Source organism: Dreissena polymorpha, chromosome 2 (genome assembly GCF_020536995.1).
Source record: "Dreissena polymorpha isolate Duluth1 chromosome 2, UMN_Dpol_1.0, whole genome shotgun sequence".
Classification (NCBI taxonomy): Eukaryota; Metazoa; Mollusca; class Bivalvia; order Myida; family Dreissenidae; genus Dreissena; species Dreissena polymorpha.
The window spans coordinates 128,566,580-128,590,467 of NC_068356.1; the positions used below are offsets into that span (position 1 = coordinate 128,566,580).

The following is a 23,888-nucleotide window of genomic DNA, read 5'->3' on the forward strand; positions in this document are numbered from 1 at the left end:
TAGATTTCGATTGTTCTATAATGTATGTATGTGTGATAAAATTTAGCCTTTAAATTCTCAAAATAGGTCCTAGAATAAACTGTAAACAGTGTTTTATTGCCGCAGTTAAAAAAGGTTCATGATAACACATTTTTTTTTAATTTAAGTTTTAACATCCTTTTAATCATATTTATTTGGTATCTTTTTACGTCATGACTTTTTTTAAACACTCGCTGAATCTCAATTAAATGTTTTTGTGTTTTTGTCATAAATATCATGAACTTGTATTTTGCATGCCTTTGAGCGAGCACACCCATACAAATTTTAGGACTTTTGCTTTTGACCATCGCTGTACGTGTGCGTTACCTATTTAACTATTTGCAGCATTACAATGTTCGCAGGTAAATTAAACGAGTAGTAATTATCTTCCTAATGTGTGTACCTTTATTCTGTACTGTCATGACGCCGGTTGTAATAAGCCTATACAATGTTTTTTCATGTTAAATATGTTTAGTCATTGCAGTACCATGACTAAGTGCATTAGTTACCGCTTTCCAGATGTGCATGTTGCTTACATGTAAGTACCCGGTGTAGCTCGAAGTGCAAAGTTCATGTACTAATATTTATATGCTTTCGTCTGAAAGTTCTGCCTCTCCAAAATTTGTGTATTTTAACAATAAGTTTCAGACTTATAATGCTGTTTAAATGTTTCCAAACCACTAGTTTTGTTGTGGTTGCGAAACAATTGTTTTTTCGTATGCGTGACACGTGTATGTTAACACACCACATGACGAGGGATATGCTTCATTGTTTTATCTAACAACCTTGCGATTTTGGTACATCGGCCTTCTTAGATAATGTATTCACATATTATTGCATAACAATCGCGATGTAGATGGTGAAGTATTGATTATTATCAATTAAAACATTTAAATAATGTATTAGGTAATCGTTTGAAACGCCGCATGATGTACGAAATATTCTAAATATAGAAATAAATATACTAGACATCCCTAATTTTTGAAATAAATTGATCCAATTTAGGAGGATGGGAGAGTCCACTAGGCATAAATGGGTTAAATGCGCTTCTAGAGCGCTCGTTTGGTCAGCGGCTCGTCATATGTCTTCTTTTGGTAAAACACAACACTGCATTTCGTAAGTCTTTTTTTTCCATTTTATTCATCTGTACACTGCATTTGCGAATGTTAATTTTAAACTAGATTTACATGATGCCTTTTTGTCAAATAAATATTTAAATATTTGGATCACAATAGTACAAACGCATTATAATTTTTTAATTAGAAACGCTCGTACAGACAAAACGATATGAACATATTTGTAAATAAATGCTATGAATAATCTGGCACAACTACTTCTACTTGTCAAACAAATTCCTCTTTACTTTGCATTTTCTTATGACTGTCTTGGCTTAAACAATCGTTTGCGAAAAATTAACGTAACTTGACTTTGTGCAGCCACTAGTATTTGTTTGACTTTCTGTCTATTTCTATATCTTAATCTATATTTGTCAGAGATATTTGTACAAACAGGCATTGATTTAGCCGTTCACGAAATATCAACGAAATATACTGACGTATGAATCAATGCTGGGGTCGTTTTATTGCATAATGAATAGGTCAGATAATTGCATATTGAATATACAATTACCAATCAGTTACAATTTATCAACAATTGCATAACGTAAAGCTAGTATACATATCTGCAATTTAATAATCTATACTATTAATTAGCACAATGTATTTGACAATTCAACGATGTATTTATTTTATATAAACACGTTTGTAAAACGAAATTAATTCAAGAAAATACTAGTTTACATGGTGTCATTGGAAGGTTGTATTTTACTTCTTTTAGAATTGCGTTGCTTATTTGAATAAAGTGTTCATGGAAATATGAACGCTTAAAGAAACATTATTCAATATTCGTGTCTTATGTTAAATACATGTTTATCGAAATAGACTTGCTTGTTCCTGTTATAAGTAAAATCATTTTCTGATAAATAAATTAAGTTTTGCATATGTGCACAACTGACTTGTGTGCGGGTAAATGTTTGATTATATATTGTGTTGATTAGAAGGAACGATTATAATTTTAAAATAAAAATAAAAAATAAGTTTATTTTTACTTTCTAACCAGCAGCAGTTATGTTATTCAAATGGTAATTCTTTTTATTTTAAAAACAGGAATATAATTTTAACCAAGAAACAAAAAATTGTTTTAAAATAAAGTTATAAATAATAACAATAACTTGACATCAAAAAATAATTGTTTCCCTAAAACCCATTCTGAAGCATAAATTTCGCCTTGCCCATCAAAGGTACACTCTCGGGTCTTCAGCGGTCTACCAATGAGATTCTAAAATAAAAAACATACCACAGTGTTTATTAATTATTAACAGCATCTTGTGGTCACAAATACTTCAACCATATATAAATTAAGTACATGTTAACAATAAATAATATAAATGATGGATATCACATTACGACGCTGTGAGTGCATAACTTGAATATATATGGGTGCGCTATGGTTGGTACAATACCTTTTAAGTTTAAGTCGTACAACCTTTTGAAGATTAAGCTAAACCTTTGGACACTTATTCATCGACCAGTATTGCCGTCTACTCCATACACGTTAAATACACTATTAGTTTATTTATTTGCGAATATTGCCGCTTAATTAAAAAATCTCATACGATTAAATCTGAACTTACAACATGTCAATTGATTAGCAGATACATTTCATTATTAAATACTTACTTAGTATATGCCACCACCGATGACACCATTACCGAGACCGATTGCACTAACACCATCACCGATGGCTCCAACGCTACCACCGATTGCACCAACACTACCACTGTGGGCGCCAAAACCACCATCGAAGGAACCGCCGTATCCTCCGCCAACAGCACCACCGTAACCGTAATCACCGAGACCGATTGAACCAACACCACCACCGATGGCTCCAACGCTACCACCGATTGCACCAACCCCACCACTGAGGGGGCCAAAACCACCATCGAAGGAACCGCCGTATCCTCCGTAGCTCGCTAGATAAATGATCTAACTAGCATAAGCATGGTAATTTAGCGAAAGCATACATATAGAAAATGCTAAATTATATACATGAAGCATACACAATTAAAAAGCATAGCTATTAATATAATCCATGCATGTAGCATAACATTGGTTGTTTATATAATATAGAAAACAATGAAAGCAACTTCAAAAATACTTCAATAAAGAAAGAAATGTTCTTGTTCTTATCAACTACTTTATATAAACAGAGTCAAACTGGGATAACCTACTTGGAACGATAAATGCAAAGAATTAGGTGTTTAAACCGGTATGTGGCCGAGTCGAGCCACACGCCATGCCACATAATTTCAAACCATACTTGCGTCTAAAAGGATTTTAATTTAATTTACATATGAAGACATGACATGAAAACGTAAAGGCCAAGCGTGACCCGTGTATCGAATAATACACACTAAATGTGAGTTTACCAGTGTCGTTAATATTGGAAATCTACAACAACGATAAGGTCATATGTTTTAAATGCAATGTTAGACAAATACATATTTCTTTTCAAATGTAACTACCGATTATTGTCAAACAAACAAGGCGCCATAAAGATCTCAAATATATTTGATCCACGCAAAAATAGCTCTACTGCTCACGGCTATAACGAAGGATATTTGACAACATTTAAGATATAAACGGGAATACGTGTTACTGCATCCACAAACAACGTCATAACGCATGCCACTAGCAAACATAGATTAAAAGTCAGAAAATATGTATGTTTCGTTTGCACGGTCACACGCAATCAACAAGACAAAGCAAAGCATACAAGCGTATGTTAGGTTCAGTTAGGCTCAATTAGCAAAAGCATTTTCCTATGGATAGGAAAACACACTGCATTGATATCATTATACTGGTAAAATCTACATTTAATGAAATATAAGTCGCTTTGAAAATCTTACATAACATTTGCAATATGACTTAATCAGATACATAAGAGGGCGGTGGCGTTATAAAACAACATATATTCAACTCGTTTGTAAGAGACATTCATGTAACATATAATAAAAGACGGTAAATCCGAGAAAATGCGTAACTTAATAGCAATTTCATAACTGTAATAATACATTAACAAACTATACATAAATAAAGCAATTTATGTCTGACTGACTGCGGGGTCGTAATATGACGTTAAAGCCCGGCACTAATACAAAAACTTATTTTAGGCTGATATTCTGGGACCATGATATTAAAACATCACTGAACGCTTAACAGGAGCTTAGAATTAAATATGTTAACCACACAACGGATAAAACGAGATTGACGACCGTAGTTGTAAGAATGCATGATAGCAGTGAATTTGATGTTAACATACGAGATAACGCTAGTTGAGTAATAAAACTTCATGACATTACTAAGGTCAAGCAAACGTCAAGCGCGCAATTGACATTTGACTGCAAACTGTCGTAAACATTCCGTAACTGACGTATTAAGATCTCAGATAGAGGCAGATAATTATAAAATAATGCTAAAAAATCAATGAAACTACATCGTACAATAAAGTACATATTATCATTCAGAATTACTTCTGTTTTCTCATAACAATTTGCGTGAGCCAATCGGATGAGAGTTCATTCGTTAACCCTTAATTTTTGCATACAATTATGTCAGCAATACGGAAATATACGTATCACATCCTTGTTTATGTTTAGATAAAAACGCATTCATGGTATAGTTCGAAGAGTAATGATAAAAGATTCATAAAATAATATCAAGAGAGAACATGCAATTGTTGGCGACGAGCGACATGCGGTAGCCATTCCTATCTCAATAAGCATTAGCTATAACAGCTCTATTGAAATCGAGATAATGCATGTCTGCGCAATTGCGCAACTTAGATGATCGAACAAAAGCGCTTATAACTTACGGTACGAGTATTTCTTTGATTGTGGAATGATCATTGGCATTTCTAAACAAGAAACAACATGATCATGATTGTTTTGAATAAAATTCCATGTTATTTTGCCTTTCTTTCCATACCTGCGATAAACTGAACAGCTTTTGGTGCTAAGAGTATACCTATATGGTGACATACAAGCAAAGATACATGTATTACTGAGAGAGATTTTTGTGTATTAAATGTGCAGAGCAGTGTAGAAAGCATATGTATTTACTTGATTCTATTGTACATAAAAGCGTTATTTGTTACGTTAAAATAATGCTAATTTGGTTAAACGTGTGCAGTTGGCGATCGACATTTCGAGATGTATCAACGTTTATTTCAACTGTTGGAAACAAATAATTAATGATCTAAAATTCCTTTAAATTACTGAATTTTTGTTTAATCGGTCTGTATACAATAATTAATTTCAACAAGATTAATAAGGCGTGTTAAAAAACAACAACAATGCAATGCTGGGCTAATTTGTAAGTTTTATAGTCCATCATCCTTTATGCCTAACGCTGGGTGCATCTGTACGAAAATGTGTTATATCAAGCGAAGCGATTTCTAAGCTATGACTTACTTTTCGGGGGAGGAGCTAAACAATAAACATACTAGAGTATTACATTTATGTAACAATATAAGTAAATGTCGCAATTTATTCATTATGCCAAACCGATGTATGAGACTAAACATTATTACCTTGTTCAAAGAGCAAAACAACATGCTTGTTCATGTTATATGAACCCGATACCTTTATCTAAATGAATGAGAAAATAATGTATGAAAAGCGAATTAAGTTTAACTCATGATCATGAGTTAAACTCATCCAGTCACAATATAAAGAGCCATTTCGAAGATTCAAAGAGTGAAACACGACGACAAAGTAAGAGAAAAGATAGCCTCACATGCATTGGTTCAACGTCATTATACCAAACGATAGCTTAACAGTAGGGACACATCACAATTAATACAATTTTGATCGGTGACAAACCATTTTGAAAAAATGACGATACATAAAATAGACGGAACGGGAATGTTTTTCAGAAATGATGCAAATTTGAACTAACTAATGCAAACGTATTCCAATCTCTTTCAATGAACCAACGTTCGCGTATTTAAAAAATCTCTTCTCTTTATGAAGCACCAACTAAGTGTGTTAATATCGCAAATAGAAAACATACCCTTTTTGACTGGAACAGCAACTGGGACATGCACAGGGTAGGGGACCTTCTTCTGGACGACCTGAGTGTGCACAACGGGCACAGGGACTGGTTGCTTAACCGGTACGTGAACTGGGACATGCACGGGGTAAGGTTGCTTCACCGGTACGTGTACTGGGACCGGTACTGAATCGAACAGAAAACATGGGCTGATAAAAATGAGTTTCGGAACAATATTGGATTAAGCTAGACATGGTCGCAGGTCTGTAATAAAAGCGCTTAAATTTGCTCATAAAATATCAGTGGTATGGTATTTTATCAATACGTTCAATCTGTTATTCCTTAAAGACCACAGTAAAGAACTGTGCATTCCTGTCTGGTAAATAAATTGAGATGATTATAAAAAAAAACACAAAACTATTGCGCGAATATTTGCATTTCTTCCGCCAAAATATGTTACTTAATGCACACTTCCAATAGCAAGTACATGTATTAAATGGTTGATCCTGCCTATGCATAAGTATGTCATAGAAAGACAATCAAGAGTGTATACTCAATTTACTCACCCTTCCTTTCGACGTGGACTGGTACAGCGACAGGTCTCTCAACTGGGTAAGGCTGAGGAACGGGGACTGGGACGTTCTTGATCACTTGGACAGGCTGGGGAACTGGGACTGTAAAAAACGCAGTTAGGAATAAATTCACACGCTGCAATACTTTTATCTTATTCAAATCTGTTGTAAATCGATTAATTTGCATTTATCAAAATTTTGGCACATTTCCACTACTAAAACGCCCGACCTCGTAGTTTATTATTTAGTTTGCGTGTAAAAAACGTCGTATATGCTTCAACATTATATTATATTCGGGGCCGTATATCAGATCTTTGTAAAAGTTTTCAACGAACTCATTACACCATTATCGTTTCAGACGCACAAAAGGAAGTGTACAAAAATAAAAACAAAATGCAATGTTGCTCTTTATCGATAGTTGTCTCGGTCGTAATTTGTTTACTTATATTATTCAATAACAATGTATCATTACAACCACGCAGACTAGTTTGATGAATCACCTGAGTAAACCTTGTCAGTAATCAATTGTATGTCTCGTTTAGTCCGCCTTAATGTCAAACAGTTACGGTTTATTGTCTGAATTCATCATTAAATAAGTACCAACAAGTTATTTCGATAACATAATAGTCACAACTTCACACAAATGCTTAAAATAAGTGCAAGGTGCAGTAAACTAAGAGAACGACTGACAGATATTACAAGGTGGAAAATGGCATGGAGGAGCCAGACATGCATGTACCTAGACTTTTAAATATAACAATCCATGAATATACAAATTATTAATCTTTAAGTAGCATATCAGTTTAAAACGTTGATAATGGCTTTAATATGCATTATCATGCATCAGTCATAAATTAAGATCTCTCATCAAAGGAAACGACAATGTCTAAGAGGACTTACCTGCAACGTGCACAGGGACGGGTACGTGCTTAGTCTGAATGACTGGGACCGGGACAGGGACCTTTCTCTCAACTGGGACTGGCACGTGAACTGGGTGAGGAACGGGCACCTTTCGGTCAACAACAACTGGGTCTGTTAACAAAACAACAGATTTAATAAACATAATTTATAATAATGGTAACAGATCTAAACGAATGCAAATTATATCATTTAATCTGAACTATGAGGCTTAACTATCTATGAGTTTGATTCCATTATCTTGTCTTTGTTTTTAATGCTAAAACATGTTACGAAAGAGAATAAACGCATAATGAACCTCATTCTGTATAATTTTGATATTGCATCATAGGCATAACAACGTATTTTGAAGCATTACGGGCTATATTATTGATTTTTTGTCACGCTTTAAATAGGTAAGACTCCGTTGATAAATTAAATCTGCGTCCATGCACTTACTCGTTTATTTAATTGCAGAGGTTGTTTTGTTTATGCTAAAACCCATCTTTAATTCCAGTATGTGGCTATTATTTATTTGTTTATTTGATATAACATGGTTCTTTTATTGAATTTTTCGTGTGTGACAGATTTCAGTAGCCATGCATATTCTAGTGCTCCCTCAAGTGGACCGACAGTAACATTTGACAATCCTTGATTACAATATGTTAATTTTCAATTAAGTTTAAACTCATGTCGTATGAGCAATGCTTTCACAATGACACATCGTTTGTGATGATACATCGCGAGTGCCATACATTAAACATGAGGTTATTGCTAATTTCATAGGAAGTGTTCTTTTCGGAGATACATTAACCAAATATTAAACTTGGTCCTATTAAAATAGACCATACCTATTATAAAACTATGATTAATACATTATTTTAACTTTTTAGTATGTATCTTTAATATTAGAAGGAATTGACCGCTTTAATATTAGAAGGAATTGACCGATAACGTATCTAGTACTTAGCCCAGGCGAATTCTAAATGAACACCAATCAAATGTTTCCAGATACGACTGCATGTTATACACACAAATAGTCCGCTTTGTTTTGTCGCCGTGTATTTGCTGAGGTATTCGGTTGTCATGACGAAATGAATTCCACTTACATGGGCGGTCAACTGGCACGTGCACTGGGACATGGACTGGGTGAGGAACTGGCACAGCGACCTGGACTGGGTCTGGAAAGGATGTGTTCATTGTTTTATTAAGACCGGAATACTTAATTTATTCAAAATTTGTTTGTTACAATGGCAGTTGTATCATTCTTATGCATATTTTGATCAAAGGAATACAGTTCACAATTTGAGATATATGTTAAAGCAGGTTGACGTTAAACGGTATGTTTCAATTTCATCAGATGTAAGTAAATCATGTTGTTGCATTTATATCAAAATAACTCCTTGACTTAAAACAAATGCAGTTACTGAAGCATTAATTGTTCTAAAACATTTAAAACTATGCTTATGAATGCATGCTAAACTAGAAATTGAAAATTTTACATTTTAAATGTTCGTTATAAACCAAATTCACAAAATTCCCAAGACTCTGCCGAAAATATAGAGTGAACATTTAAATCCCGCCAGCTTTCAAGAAGTGTATAGTTGTAAATGTATCACATAGCCTACTTACAAGGCTTGGGTACAGGGACTGGGTGGGGCACAGCGACTGGGACTTTGACTTGTTTCTCGACGTATACGGGGCGGTCAACTGGCACGGGCACAGGTACTTTCTGTGTCTGCACGATGTGCACGGGCTGAGGCACAGGAACGGGTACTAAAATAGCGTCAACAAGAGGAAATATAAATAGATGTAAAATAAATAGATGTACAAAATAGCAGGAAAGCATTATCAATACAAATGCAGCAAGACATGGAACTGTAAATAATTGTGTACCATAAATTGAGGCAATATACATATCAACAACAGATGGTCTATAAAAAGCATTGACGGAAAGTATATTAATATAACGAAAACAAAGTCTTTTAATTGAGATACGCCACGTAAAGAATAAAATTCATTTTTAACAACAATATATTGAAGGATTATCACCTCTTGAATGACAACAATATTATAAAACTTAATTCCATATTTGATGTTTTATGTTTTGCCATATTAGCAATAGTATGCATTTAAAACATGTTATCTAAATACATATATGTGTATAAAAGACATCCAAAGGTATCATTAAACACGACGTGTGTGTGCATATAAGAATGCGTATTAACTTATATAAGCTTACACATGTGTTAGTTTGGTATCACATGTTAATATTTGTATAAGCAAGAGGTTAAGCATTTAATTAAAACAATGTAAATATATGTGCTGTATTTAAGTAAGTGAAGCATCTACAATAGTGGGTTAAACGTTGTGGACAAATGCGTGCATACAATGTATAGCTAATTCTTCGTAATAATTATAAGGCATGTTAATGTTATCATCCCGTTACAGATGTTTAACATATTTGAAGTGCTACAAGTGTTCGATATTTAATAATTACACCTATGTCATCAAAAGGAACTGACCAAAACGGACATCTCGGCGAAAATGAAAATTCTCAAATATGTATATATGTCCAACAAATCAAGACGCTTTTCTTAACAATCTGCTACTGATTCAATCACGACTTGTTGCTGCCTAATGTTTTAGTCCTTGCATGAACAATCATCCTTCATCATCAATTTTCTCTTTCTATACTCTTTTCATGTATTTTGTATTATTCTTATTTCTGGCGCATTCAATGAAAATAGGTCTAAAAGCGCACCCATGTATAGCGTAAAAACTACTGCAAGGAGAGGAACTATATAAGAATTATTTCTTTGGTTTCAATCCTTTTCTTATAATAATTGTATTGAGCATGATTGATGTACACTGTATTTTCCAAAATAGATAAATAGGTTTAAACTATAAACGGAAATGCATTTTTGTTTTAAGCAGGTGGTGCAATATATAATACACAGAGGTACTATGTGCATGATTAACACTAAGCGAATACTTTTGTGCGGGACCCGAATGTAAACTGGTCGATCAACTGGCACCCTAACAGGTTTCGGAATCCTGACCGGAACTTTGAAGAGACAAAATAGAACATATAAGTGTATTTATAGTAACAACCCTAAAGATGATTGTCATGGGGCAACTTACCCTTCACTGGCACGTGGACAGGAACTGGGTTGGGCACGTGAACTGGGTATGGCTTGGGTACATGGACGGGAACTATATATACATGCGAAGTACAGAAAACCGTCATGTTCAACAATGGAACGAACGACATATCAATTTAATAAACTTTATGCCGAATTTTAGATACTTAACACAATTGCATAATATGTGTTTGAAAAAAAAACGCATCAAAATGATAAAGCACATTTTCGTGCAAATACTAAAAATGTCAATTTATTGGAGGAATTGATTAGTTTGTCATTTGATGTAACTATGGTTTTATGCTCAAAATTAACGCGTGACGTGACATATTATATACATTTTATGACGTCACATTATACATTCATATAACATACTTGAAACGGCCTTAGTACAAATGCATATGCTCAAACGATGCTATCTGACTGTGACCTCACAAAGTCATGTAACACGCACCTGGTACATGAACTGGCACTGGGACCTTCCTCTCAACGGGGACAGGGTAGGGTCGGTCTACGTGTACAGGGACATGCTTAGTAACAGTTTGAACAACTGGCACCTTCTGGATCACCGGCACTGTAGAGAGAAATGTAAAGTATTCAAAAATAGGGCTGTATTTATTCAATATTTAAACACTTTTAAAAATAAAACGGTTAACATGCATATTGATATTCAAACACGCAATAAGTTGATTCAACGATACTTTTTATATAAATGTTAAATTAACACAAATGTTCTTTAGAGTTATAGATGTATGTTGATTGATTTATCTAATATATCTGCACAAGCATAAATGTCTCAGGAACCGGTATGCTATATGATATCATTTTCATAAAATATAGAAAGTTGATTTTATAACGAACAAATTGTTAGCAAACAGCATGTTCTTGGAAAGTATTTAAAATGAATTCTTATATAGCTACAAATTTTCAAATATTTACCAGGCTGAGGAACCTTCTGAACAACTGGCACAGGAACGTGCTTGACCACCGGAACTGGCACATATTTTACCACTGGCCTGTCTACTGGCACATCTGTAAAGCAAACATTATTTTTAAGTTTAAGCCAAAATATCGTTAGCCAGAACTAAACATTTTGTTCCAAAGTCGTGTCAAAAGACCGATTACATGTTTTTAACAACCGTTTAAGTCACATTTTCACTTGATACATGAATTGGCAAAATATGCATTTCAAGCGCAAACATATTTTAACTTACAGACCGCTTTGAATATCGTTTGTTTTTCAGGTACAACATCGCATGAATTATATGAAAAAATACAACATGTTCAATAAAAACTGAATATTATACATAACATTTGTATCCGTAGTCGTTAATATAAAGTATTATATTTGGTTAATACTCACGGACTGGGTATGGTACTGAAAACAAACACAAAGAAAGAATTATTTGCATGCATTTAAATCAAGGCTTATAATTGTATCAAATGTTAAATAAAAGATTTAATATAAGCACTTTACTCGTAAGATGTTTTGGAGAAGTATATTTCTATATTATTTATGTATTGCTTATAGTTTACTATTAAACTATATATATATATATATATTATTTATTTTATTCCTGCCAGCGACCTATATGGTTCAAGTTTAAGTGTAGAGTATCTTCTTCGTGTAAGATAAGCAATTCAAATCAAAACAATTTATGGGTCATACCATTATAAGCAAATAGTTACAGTGCAACATAGCATATATACATTTAAATGTGTAAAGCAGGTTACAAGTACACAGTTGCTACAAAACATTAACAATATATATGTATGACCATGGTTACATATTTACCAATCCTGGAAGTATTGCTGAATAATTAGACATGTACACAGAGATAAACATCGTTTTATGTAAATGCATTCCTCTCTAAATGAGAATGTTCACAGTCATCAGTAATATATAATTGCGATTTATACTTAAATATAAATTTGGGATTATATCTGTATTACCTAGCCGAGGCGTATACATAGATGTCATTGATCATGACCTTACGAGCAACACACAATACAAATGTTTTGTTTTAATGCCATTAACCCATTTAAGCCTAGTGGACCCATCCTTCTACATTGAACCAATTTATTTTCAAAATAAGGGATGTCTAGTATATTTATTTCTATATTTTGAATATTTCTTACAGAAATTCCTTTAAGCAAACAGCGCAGACCCTGATGAGACGCCGCATCATGCGGTGTCTCATCTGGGTCTACGCTGTTTGCCAAGGCCTTTTCTCTAGACGCTAGGCATAAATGGGTAAAGGTTGTATCAGACTGTTAAAGTTAGCAAACAATAAACACAAGTGTGTAGACTGTGTGTCTCTGATAATTGTATCCTATTTTTATGTTAATTCACATTTGATTTTAATGCAATAAACTTTCTATTATGTTTAATTCACATGAGTGTTAGTTGTTCGTTCAAATATGCGTAAATACCTTTCTTCTCAATGATCTTTGTGCTAACGGTATGCTTTCCGTAGCCACCCTTCCCGTAACCTCCATCGAATCCACCAAATCCTCCATCAAACCCGCCATAAGCACCGCCGATACCGCCCACATATCCGCCTCCAATGCCACCCCCATATTGACCGAACTGGCCGCCTACAAGGTGTGCGTTTGCGATATATATAAACATGGTGCAAACTATACCAGTTGATTTCCCATCACCATTGGATTAAGAATGTTGATGTGTTCTAAGCGTCGTCTATATTAAACATGTTTTTATTTGCTCCTTCAGTGAATTGTTTGACTTCTATAAATATCTGTTTGCCTAGTGTGGGATCAAAAGCTCTTCTAAAAACCGGTTCGAATCTTTCGAATGTCCCGAATGTTTATTTTTTTAAATACAAGGTAAGTATATACGTATTAATAATATAAGTTTCTGGTTATACAACACGTAATGTTCTCTTACATATTTATATTTTGTATAACGCGAACCATTGTCTAAGGATGATATCGGTTTTATTTCAATAATTAAGAAGAACCCAATATAAAGGACATGCACTATTTTATCTCCCTTGACTTATTCGTTCTGAATTGTCCATTAAACAAAACTTAAAATGGAAATACAACATATGTTTGCATGTCTTTTAATTGAATAATTAAGTCCATGAAGTTGTTCATCACCTAACGATACAAGTTATAAAAACGCCAACTTTAAATTAAACCAAAAATGTAAAGACATGAACTGGGGTTGAAGTTTTTTCTTAAAATGACGTTGCAAAGAAAATATGTGCACGTTTTCGTGCGGGAACAATGCTATGTTAGGAAACTAAAGACATGGTATGTCATTCTCTTTCAACATATGCATCCGTACAACATAACTTCGTAATGTCGTCATGTTGCAACGTTATTTTACATTTAAACGCACAGCAGCAATACTTTTGTTTTTGTACAGGAAAGAGCGAAAGTAACGTTACTGTCATATAATCGGAAATAATCAAAGTGTTATGTGCACTGCAGTTGTAACCTTTAACAGTATGAGCTTTTATTTTACTATATTTCTTGAACGAATTATGTATACTGTAATGTGTCTTGTTATGAGAAAATTGGGCATAATGCATGTGCGTAAACTGTCGTCCCAGATTAGCCTATGCAGTGCGCACAGGCTAATCAGGGACAACACTTTCCGCCTAAACTAGATATTTGCTTAGAGGATACTTTCTTTAAATAGAAAATATCATAATACGGAAAGCACATGCACTAAGCCCAGTTTTCTCAGAACGCGGCTCGTATACTGTAATGCTGCATTCACTTGATGCTCAACGGCATTCTCGTTTGGAATAGGAGAACACAGAGCAATTAGAAAAAATCAGCGAAACCGATAGTAGGTACTACAATTTTGTCTGCGCTCATTCACAAGCAATATGTTTTACAACAGGTGTTTCCGCTGTTCTGAAACGGCTGATTCACTTGTCTATTATACTATTAATCTTAATTTGCAATTAAGTTACCGGTAATTAAAAAGATATACGAGCACAATATGCGGGGTCGCTTTATTCAAAAACATGTTTCACAAATAAAAAAAATTCCGTGTGTGGCATCGATTTAAGTCATCGTGTAAACGTTCCATAGACCATTGCTTATTGATAAAAATTTGGTTAAAAAATTGATTTACAATATCATGTATCGAAAAATATATATGTCAGAGATACCTCCCAACTTCCCACAATTAGCAGGCAAAACATGACGAAATGGTACATATTTAACCGTTTCTGAAAGTACACAACTGAGAAGTAATGTGTTTTGGATTAACTGGATGCCCGTAAAAGAATGGCAATCGAAACATAATAAGGATTCATGTGCCTTATTGTCCAAAAAGTGTTTAAAACATGTCTGAGAAATACTACCATTGTTTGTATGAAAGCGATCGCTTAAACATTCGTGAATCATGCATTAACATGTGTACTTTAATTTTCATGTGTTGATCAATATATTGAAATAATTTCCCAAGTAAAAACAAACAACTTCATACAGGTATTTAGTTAATAAGATACGAATTATATGCACAGGTTTGTCATTAAACTGTACAGTTACAACGAATGCAACGTATTCAATTACTAAAGCGGTATACACAAATATAAATATATATAAACATGTAGGTAGTGCAAAAGCAATATGGTGTGATCAGAACAGACGATATGTTCTCATAAAATATTTGCTTAATCTTTAATTTCAATAATAATTCAAAAATCATGAAACAATATATTGACTGTATTTAAATATTGCCTAGACTCTAATTTTGTAATTAAACTCTTAAATTGGAAAAAATATCATCTGTTCCGTGTTTATATTATACGAAAGCGGTGTATATAATGATTACAAACATCATTATATTGATCTTAAACATTATGTTTCTATGATACAAGGCTTAACGCAGAAAACAAAACGTGTAGACAATTAAAACATCGAAGTATTATTTTCATTTCGGCTTTTTTTATCCTGAATGTGAAATTATTGCGCCATCATAAGTTTAAAACAATCGGCTAAGAAAACTATAAATATATCGAACTCATTCGCTGTTCTTCGGTATATGTATATCGAAGAACGCTAAAAAAGAGTTTATTATGGAAAAATAAGTTTTCTGCCTGCTGAATAATTCACAACACTTTAATTTCAGTTATATACAAGAGGCCTGTTTTCAGATATAACATTTTTGTATTCTTGCGTTAAAACCCGTTTCCAGTCAAGCATCTATTTTACATGTTACGCAGCGTCGCTGGATTCTTACCCAATCGATCTCTATATACTACTCGGGTTTTCACGTGTTTTTCCGTAGCTGATGACACAGATAATAATAATTATGCCCAGGGACGATTACAAATTCCATAGGGACAGTCTAAACTTACGTTGTTCTTAAGTAAACATTTCTTATTAAATTTTTTTTTATATGTGCACTCCACTGTTATCTTCGTCGGAACTAATTCAACATTTATCCTTTGAGCAATTTTCCAATATAAATTTTGATACAAAGAGATGAAACAGCCAGGTATTTAAGGAATTAGATGAAAACGATTTTTATGAATAAGGGACAAGTTAAAGAACGTCACATTAATTTTGTTTTACAGGAGAAAAACGAACCATGTTGGTCACATATTGAAAATTAAGTGCCGTTTTGTATAAGTAAACCCAATGTATATTTGTAAGCATTATAAATATGAGTTGAATCGGTTTTTTTTTCAAATTGTGTGAATGTGTTTTTGTTTCCACACATAAAATTAATTATGTCCATTGAATTTTTTTTAGCCGCAAGTCATGTTTGTGTGTGTGAAAAATCCCGATAAAGAAACTCGACATGAAGAAACATAATGGGGATAACATAATGCTAAACATCAAGTACAAAGTATGATTCATAGTCAGTAAAACATCATTTTTATGACGAAACATTTAAATGCTAAAGCTCTTCTCCATTAAATATATACTATTAACAAATATCATTAAACAAAATACATAAGAAATTAATCATGGAATATCGAACAGGCCATAAAAGGTTAAATGATTAATATAGCAAACAATATTGCAGACGATTATAATGGAGATGGATCAACATTACTATATGTTTTAAAATGGCGGCCGTTCAAGTCGACAACCTTATTGCAAGTGTTAATCAAACAAAAGTTCATCCGCTAATTTGCACTTTTAAACTTCAACATTTGCACATTATTATTATAGCATATATCGTTTATATTTTTGTTTACAAATGCAAAGCAAACACAACGGGTTTAAATGTTTGTAATGAAAAGTTGAATATAGTCTTCTTGCAGTATATTCAGACTTGCGTAAAGGGTCTTTCACAAGACAATATAAGAAACTGCTTTATAAGAAAAATAAACTTACCAAAGGCTGCGGCCGAAAATCCTGAAAAGGTAAGACATAGAGTGTTAAATTATATACGATATTTTGTAAATAATTCAATGGCATTTGACGTTTTAGGGACTTTGAAAATTGCATACAAGTAAATGAAACACTATATCTCAGCCTACCTTTTACTATTTATGGATAATCATACAGAACATACTGGTTTTCTTAGTCAAGCTAACAAATGGAGTATCCGTATAAAGTTTTGATTTTTGGTTTTGTTGGATTGACCACCGTTTATCAACAGAAATTCATATTTATCAGCTTGTTGCATTTTACAACCTCACACTTTCCCTTCTATTGCTGGTTTACCAGCAAAAATTACACTTAATGATGCCAGTAACGGACATAGGCCCTATTTGAACCAGACGTGAATGGACGTAAAAATGGTTTCATAACAAATTTTCCACACATTATGTAGCCGGGCACAGGATGAAACCCACGATCCTGGATGTGGAGCCCAGGGCTGGTATTCATAAAGCTCCTAAGGGTAAACTTAAGAAAATTCCTTAAATAATAAAAAAATTCCTTAAGTCTTTTGCTCTTTCATTTTGGTGTCTTCTTTCATAAAATTGGTTTATTTAAGTAAATTTTGCGAAGAAGAACAGAATATTGGCATTACAAAACTGAAATCATTAGAAGTTCAACAGAAAATTGCATTTTAAAATTTCCCCCTAAATCCAGCTTATGTAAAGATTTGCCTTAGGAGCTTTATAAATACCAGCCCAGATCTCTTCCAACCGAGCTAATGAGCATAATCAGATTATGTATGTCCATATATGTCATTAATTATAATTCGTAATCGTGTCCATGTAAATACAATCATTAACTTGTGTCTGATATAAGGAAAACACTCAAGCAATCGATCAAAAAGGACACACATGCATTGACAACAAGAACTATTTGGTTGCTTATCAAGACACGTTGTGCGTTGACCATACAAGACAGGTTTCATGTCTAGGTATGTAATAACAGACCAAGTTGATTGACATTACATATTAAATGCATGTTCTGTCGGAGATGATTTATTTTTTTTTCAATGAGATAGTGTGTGATATCTTGACGAATGCGATCACTTACCGTTATAAAGAGAAAAGCATTGCGTTTTACGAAGCTCTTTAGTTTGCGACAAACTTAACCCATTTATGCATAGCGTCTAGAAAAAATGGCCTTGGCAAACAGCGAAGACCCAGATGAGACGCCGCATGATGCGGCGTCTCATCAGGGTCTGCGCTGTTTGCTTAAAGGAATTTCTGTAAAACTTATTCTAAATATAGAAATAAATATACTAGATATCCCTTATTTTGGAAATAAATTGATCCAATTTAGAAGAATGGGAGAGTCCACTAGGTATAAATGGGTTAATGATGGGCAGGTACGCGGCCCATCTTACATGGAATGATATACAAATGTACAGCGATTTCAGTGTGTTTTATGCCAAAGTCACTTATACCGGTTCATAAAGTGAAACAATGTTTTAAAGCTTTGAAATTTACGTTATCATTTAGACATTGTTTGTTAACTTAGTTATTACCTACAGTTTCGTTTATTTAAAAAAAAAACCTGTACTAGTGCATGTGTTCGCTTCTATAATTAACAAAATGTTTCTGTTTAATTTACAAAGGGCGTATGTTTTAAAATGTTTGTATGTTGAAGTTCAAAGCCTGTGTAAATTTTGCTAAATGTCTATCGATTTGTCTTAAAATCTGTTATGTTCCCTGCAAATTAAAACCTGCAGACTAATAAAATTATATGGCACTTAATATTAGTAGTTATGAGTAAAAAATAAAACAACATGAGAAAATATTGATAGATTAACGTTTCACGCAAAGAGACAGTCACATTACTAGCATGTACATTTATTGAAGCTCATCAAATTTCACGTTTGATGTATCTTTAAATATTTATTGGTTGTCATGTGCGATAGTACGGAAGTGTTTCACCTTCTACGTCAAAGTTTATGATTTTCTAAATGCCACTTCCGTTGACCGAGGCATCGTTTGTTCAATGCCCTTTAATGAATTTTTAAAACGATCTTATAAAGCTGTGAATGTAAAAGTCACTAATAAAGACAGGTCCACCTTTTCTGTAAAACTAACAACTTAACTAAAATATTTAAATTCGTGTGATGTGTATACATCTTTTTTTTATTTTCCGATATCAGCAGATTATTAAAATAGTAAATATTATTCTGACAAGCATGAAAAGCAACCCATTGTTGTTCGCTCTAAGCCTTAAAGGCCGTATAAATTTGACTGAAACATTTTACATTTGACAATATATGTTATTCTACCAATATCTAATGTTTGTGGTTGTTTTTAAATATATTATTAACTCAGTGTTCGGTTATTGTAATATATTTATTTAGCTCGTAAAATCAATGCAACTTACAAATTGTATTAAATAACATAACCAAATAATATGCCAATCGATTATTTATGACATAATTATTTAGTAGTGAAAAACGTATAAGTACAATGGTTTATTTAGTAGAATAGATCAAACACACCTTGATTTAAGCAGATTACTTTGCAAAGTCATTGCAAAATGCACATATAATTTTGCTCCGAGTAAAATTTGCCAATCCCTTTCAAATAAACGGCATCCCAATGTTTCTAAATGTCTCACGGTTATAAATACAGATCGTTCATAAAAGTAAGCGCTGTAATTAATATCATAATTACCTTTATGACATTTAACCCACCTTAACCATGACTTAACGTGATTTAACAGTATATGACGCTTGTTATTTCCGTTTTTCAAATTCCAAAAGAGAGAATACAAGCAAAGAAACATGACTTTGTATGTACAGATGACCTCATGTTTTAATGCATTATTATGTGGTTTTGTTTGATTTCATTTAAACATCACGATTCAAAATGTTCTTATGATAATTATTAATAATCTTCCTTGAATTAAAATTCAAGCAAATATGACCGCACGTTTTACGTCAAACAAACGTTATAAATAATAGCGCATGCTTGTTAAAATAACAAGCAACATTGCACATTTATCATCCATGACAGTTGCGATTGAGATCACGAAATTACTATCAATTGTTGCATTGTTTTTGCAACTAATTCGTCATCCCAACAGCACGGTTTTAATTTAATGCATCGAATTTACATGTTTCCATCATTCTTTTTACATCACATTTAAGTGGGAAGATTCATTGAACAAATAGCAGGCTAAAAATATATAAGGTTTAAAATAGCAAGTTGGAATTTGAATCACGTAGAATTGCTTAATAAATCACACTCAATTAAATGTGAATGAACATGAATTCACTTCCTAACAAAGTGCATTCCCAGCTATAAAGATAATATATTACTCGAGTTAAGAATCAATTTAATTAATTCTTTAGTCTTGAATTAATATTAATTTTACAAGATTTACGTCACTTAACTGCACTCAAAGCAAATCGTTTTTATGACAGAATATTGTAACACATGACCTAAAAGCAACATTGATGTAATATTGCTTATTATATATGACATTTTAATTGCGTTCGAAATGCGGAGGGGACTAATTTGCATGATTATTTTAGTGCAGAGCCATTAACCCCTTCAAAGATAACATGAGGTGTAAAATGTCTCGGATGGCGTTATGATTATTTTATTACGCGCTTACACGTGGCAGTTCAAAGGCCGAACGTTTGAAGTCAAAGGAAGCATGTCATTCGTTTCATTACCTCTACTCAAATTCAACTTGGCATAAACGAACAAGACTGTTTGCACAGATCCATGGATTGTCTAGCAGAATCTTTACTTATTTATCTATGTCACACGCATACGGACAACGTCAATAAAATGACCACTAACATTTTAGTTACTAATAATTACACATGAGAATCTAAGAACAGATGTTTTCGTGTTCAATGATGGAAAATATATTATACAAGTTGTATGTGTACGTGTTATAAAAACAACGTTCTTTTTAAATTATGCTTAAATGAAGTGAGACAAAATCTAGATACAAAAAGTGTTTAAAACACTTTAAATGAATCATTCTTACCATCGAGTGTATCATACTTCGTGCATATAGTATTGCGCTCGTATATTGTTGTTCCAATAAATTTAAACTAAAAATGGCGACAAGAGTGTCTTTTATACATTTATAAATAAGTTCATATTGTAGTTTCCAAAAATTGGCGTGACTGACTGTAATTGTGTACATTCATATATAAAACTAATTGTCAAATATTTTACATAGTGATTTTGCGGTCGATGGGGAGAAAAGTTTCCCTTTTTATTCAATATAACATATTCTAAAAACTTGAAGACTTAAAACCCAAACCTGCCATTCATAAAAATATTAATGTCATCGCACTTATATACATATTTCAGATATCATTAATATGAGCCGCGCTCTGTGAAAAGAGGGTTTAATGCATGTGCGTAAAGTGTCGTCCCAGATTCGCATGTGTCGTCCTCACAGGCTTATCAGGGACGACACTTTCCGTCTCGATTTGCTTCTTGCTAAGAAGAGACTTTCTTGAAACGAAAAAAAATCATAAAAGCGGAAAGTGTCGTCCCTGATTAGCTTGTGCGGACTGCTCAGGCTAATCTGGGACGACACTTTACGCACATGCATTTAACCCCTTTTTTACAGAGCACGGCCCATATTGATCAATATTATTTTCAAGTGCGTTACTCAGAAGCTATGTAACATGGTATGTGTTTACATGGTATGTGTTTACATGGTATGTGTTTACATGGTATGTGTTTACATGGTATGTGTTTACATCGATTCATTCAGTTTAATAGGTATCACAGAAGACCCACAAATCACGAAAGCAAATTTGACAAGTTGTAAACCTCCTCACGAATAACTTCGAACTCAGTCAGTTTACAAATACATTCAGTTTTTGTAATAGTTCATCGAAAAGTTTATAAACCTTAAAACATTCGTTAGTATATAAAATCTATGGATTTTTAACACTGAAATCGCCGCTTTATTTAATATGTAATTCGCTCTGTAAATATCTCAAATAGACATGATTGCAATAAAATTGTTTTCTTAACCCATTTATGCCAAGCGGACTCTCCCATCCTTCTAAATTGGATCAATTTATTTCCAACATTAGGGATGTCTAGTATATTTATATATATATTTAGAATATTTCTTACAGAAATTCCTTTAAGCAAACAGCGCAGACCCAGATGAGACGCCGCATCTCGTTTAAGTTTAAATGTGTGAGTTAACTATTTAACAAACATTAATAATGGTTATAGAATCAATATGGTGTCGTTTTTTTAAATTAAATGTAACAAACTCTTATTGTGTAAATAGTAAGGTGTGTACAAGCTAGTCATGTTATTATTTCTTTCTACCTGAATCAAAACATCAAACGTCACATTTTGAATACGTATTATACATAAGTGATTCTTACGTAGATTTATTCAACAACTATTATGTATTTAAAGCAAATACTTTGATGATAAACCATATTTCTGTGTAAAAATATTTATTACAAAACTATTATATCAAATCGCCACATATAATGTATTATCTAATCTTTTTAACTTGTATTACAGTTAATGTATTATTAGTAACAGGATAATAGTTCGGAAAAACTTTAACTGACTAAGATAGCACACTGAGTAAAATGTAGTTGCATTTCAAATGTTGACATACTATTATTATTTTTTTCAAAATGCAATACTTTGTCAGCAAAAGCACAGACGCTAAGTATAAAGTGAATACTATGAAATTGTACGACACAAGTTTACTTAAAAACATTGTAACGACGGTTGAACCTACTGCGACTAAGCGAAGGAAGTTACAAATGAAACAATTAAAAAGCAAAGGATAGTTGATAACGAACCGTAACGTTCAAAATATAAAATATTATATAAAGTTTATGTTGATTTATAATTCTATTTAGCACGTTGAAATATATGAAACGCTTCTACGAACAGAAGTTTATAAACAAAATACACTCGCAATCACTAAAAACTATTAAAATGTTTAAAAACTGTATGCTATTTAAATGTTTATACATAAAGTCGCTCAAACATAATATTGGTATCGAAAAAGATAGTTTACTTTTAATTTAAGTTGTTTACGAAAATATAAATCGCCATAAGTAAAATAAAATATAAATGTATAAGCAATTTATATTTTTGCTTTGTTTAAAATGTTTATGTGTTAGTACGGACCAGTTGTTTAGTGTGAACTACAAACGGAACGTTTAACGCGTCTTTATACGAAATGTAAATTGTATTTATTCTTGTTAAAAATAAAAATAAAATAACTATTAAATATAGATGTTTCTGAAATTGTTATTGAGATCTTTCCGAAACGAATAAGCAAGTTTGTAGAACAGGCAAAAATCACTTACCCAAAAGTAGTAAAATGGTTAACCCGTTCATCTTGTCCCTTGTATTTTCCAACACAAGAGAAACAAACAGTGGAGACCGATCAACTTATCTCGGGGATCGAGCTGCTGCCGGTATGCGATCGCCGCCTTAAATCTGTCGATATATCTGCCCGTGACTTCCTGACGTTACGTTACCAGCGTCTCTTTTGATTGGTCGGTTCTCGTAACTACTGCTGCCCGTTGCGACGTTTTACGTCCATTACTGTAACGCACGATTTGATTGGCCGTTCCGGGTCACATGATTGTGTAGACGCTTTGGACAGGTTGACGTTTGAGAGGCTCATTACCTGACAGCCACAAAATCTGGTACATGATCAATTAGGCGTTAATAACGTTTAAAGGACGTATTACGCGGTCGACCTCATATTTGCAAGCTGACAATATTGATAGGATAGTTTACGTATTACCGCAA

The 23,888-nt window shown here is 33.1% G+C and overlaps 1 protein-coding gene across 3 annotated transcripts; it reads right to left on the reverse strand.

Moving 5' to 3' along the window:
- Positions 1-1,139: 1,139 nt before the first annotated feature.
- LOC127868968 (uncharacterized) lies at positions 1,140-23,601 on the reverse strand. 3 transcript variants are annotated; one of them, XM_052411183.1, is made up of 15 exons: positions 23,438-23,597; positions 17,074-17,094; positions 13,174-13,338; positions 12,104-12,118; positions 11,680-11,772; positions 11,195-11,314; positions 10,593-10,664; positions 9,230-9,373; positions 8,707-8,778; positions 7,601-7,732; positions 6,695-6,802; positions 6,150-6,314; positions 5,549-5,563; positions 4,951-4,992; positions 1,140-2,355 (listed from the first exon to the last, which is right to left on the reverse strand). In XM_052411183.1, exons 1-15 carry the CDS (start codon positions 23,466-23,468, stop codon positions 2,342-2,344), a joined length of 1,209 nt encoding a protein of 402 aa, XP_052267143.1. In that variant the 5' UTR covers positions 23,469-23,597; the 3' UTR covers positions 1,140-2,341. The 3 variants fall into 3 exon arrangements, with proteins under 3 accessions (XP_052267143.1, XP_052267142.1, XP_052267144.1); XM_052411182.1 differs by lacking the exons at positions 4,951-4,992; positions 5,549-5,563; positions 10,593-10,664 and adding exons at positions 2,757-3,049; positions 10,742-10,813 and having other exon boundaries at positions 23,438-23,601; XM_052411184.1 differs by lacking the exon at positions 4,951-4,992.
- Positions 23,602-23,888: the final 287 nt, after the last annotated feature.

Bases quoted from the DNA above. Each gene is read 5' to 3' on its own strand.
- LOC127868968 (XM_052411182.1), bottom strand. From the start codon at position 23,468: ATGAACGGGTTAACCATTTTACTACTTTTGG. The intron at 13,339-17,073 runs GTAAGTTTATTT...CACACCTTGTAG, and splicing joins ATTTTCGGCCGCAGCCTTTG to GCGGCCAGTTCGGTCAATAT. The intron at 9,374-10,741 runs GTAAGTTGCCCC...ACGCTATTTTAG, and splicing joins TGTCCACGTGCCAGTGAAGG to TACCCGTTCCTGTGCCTCAG.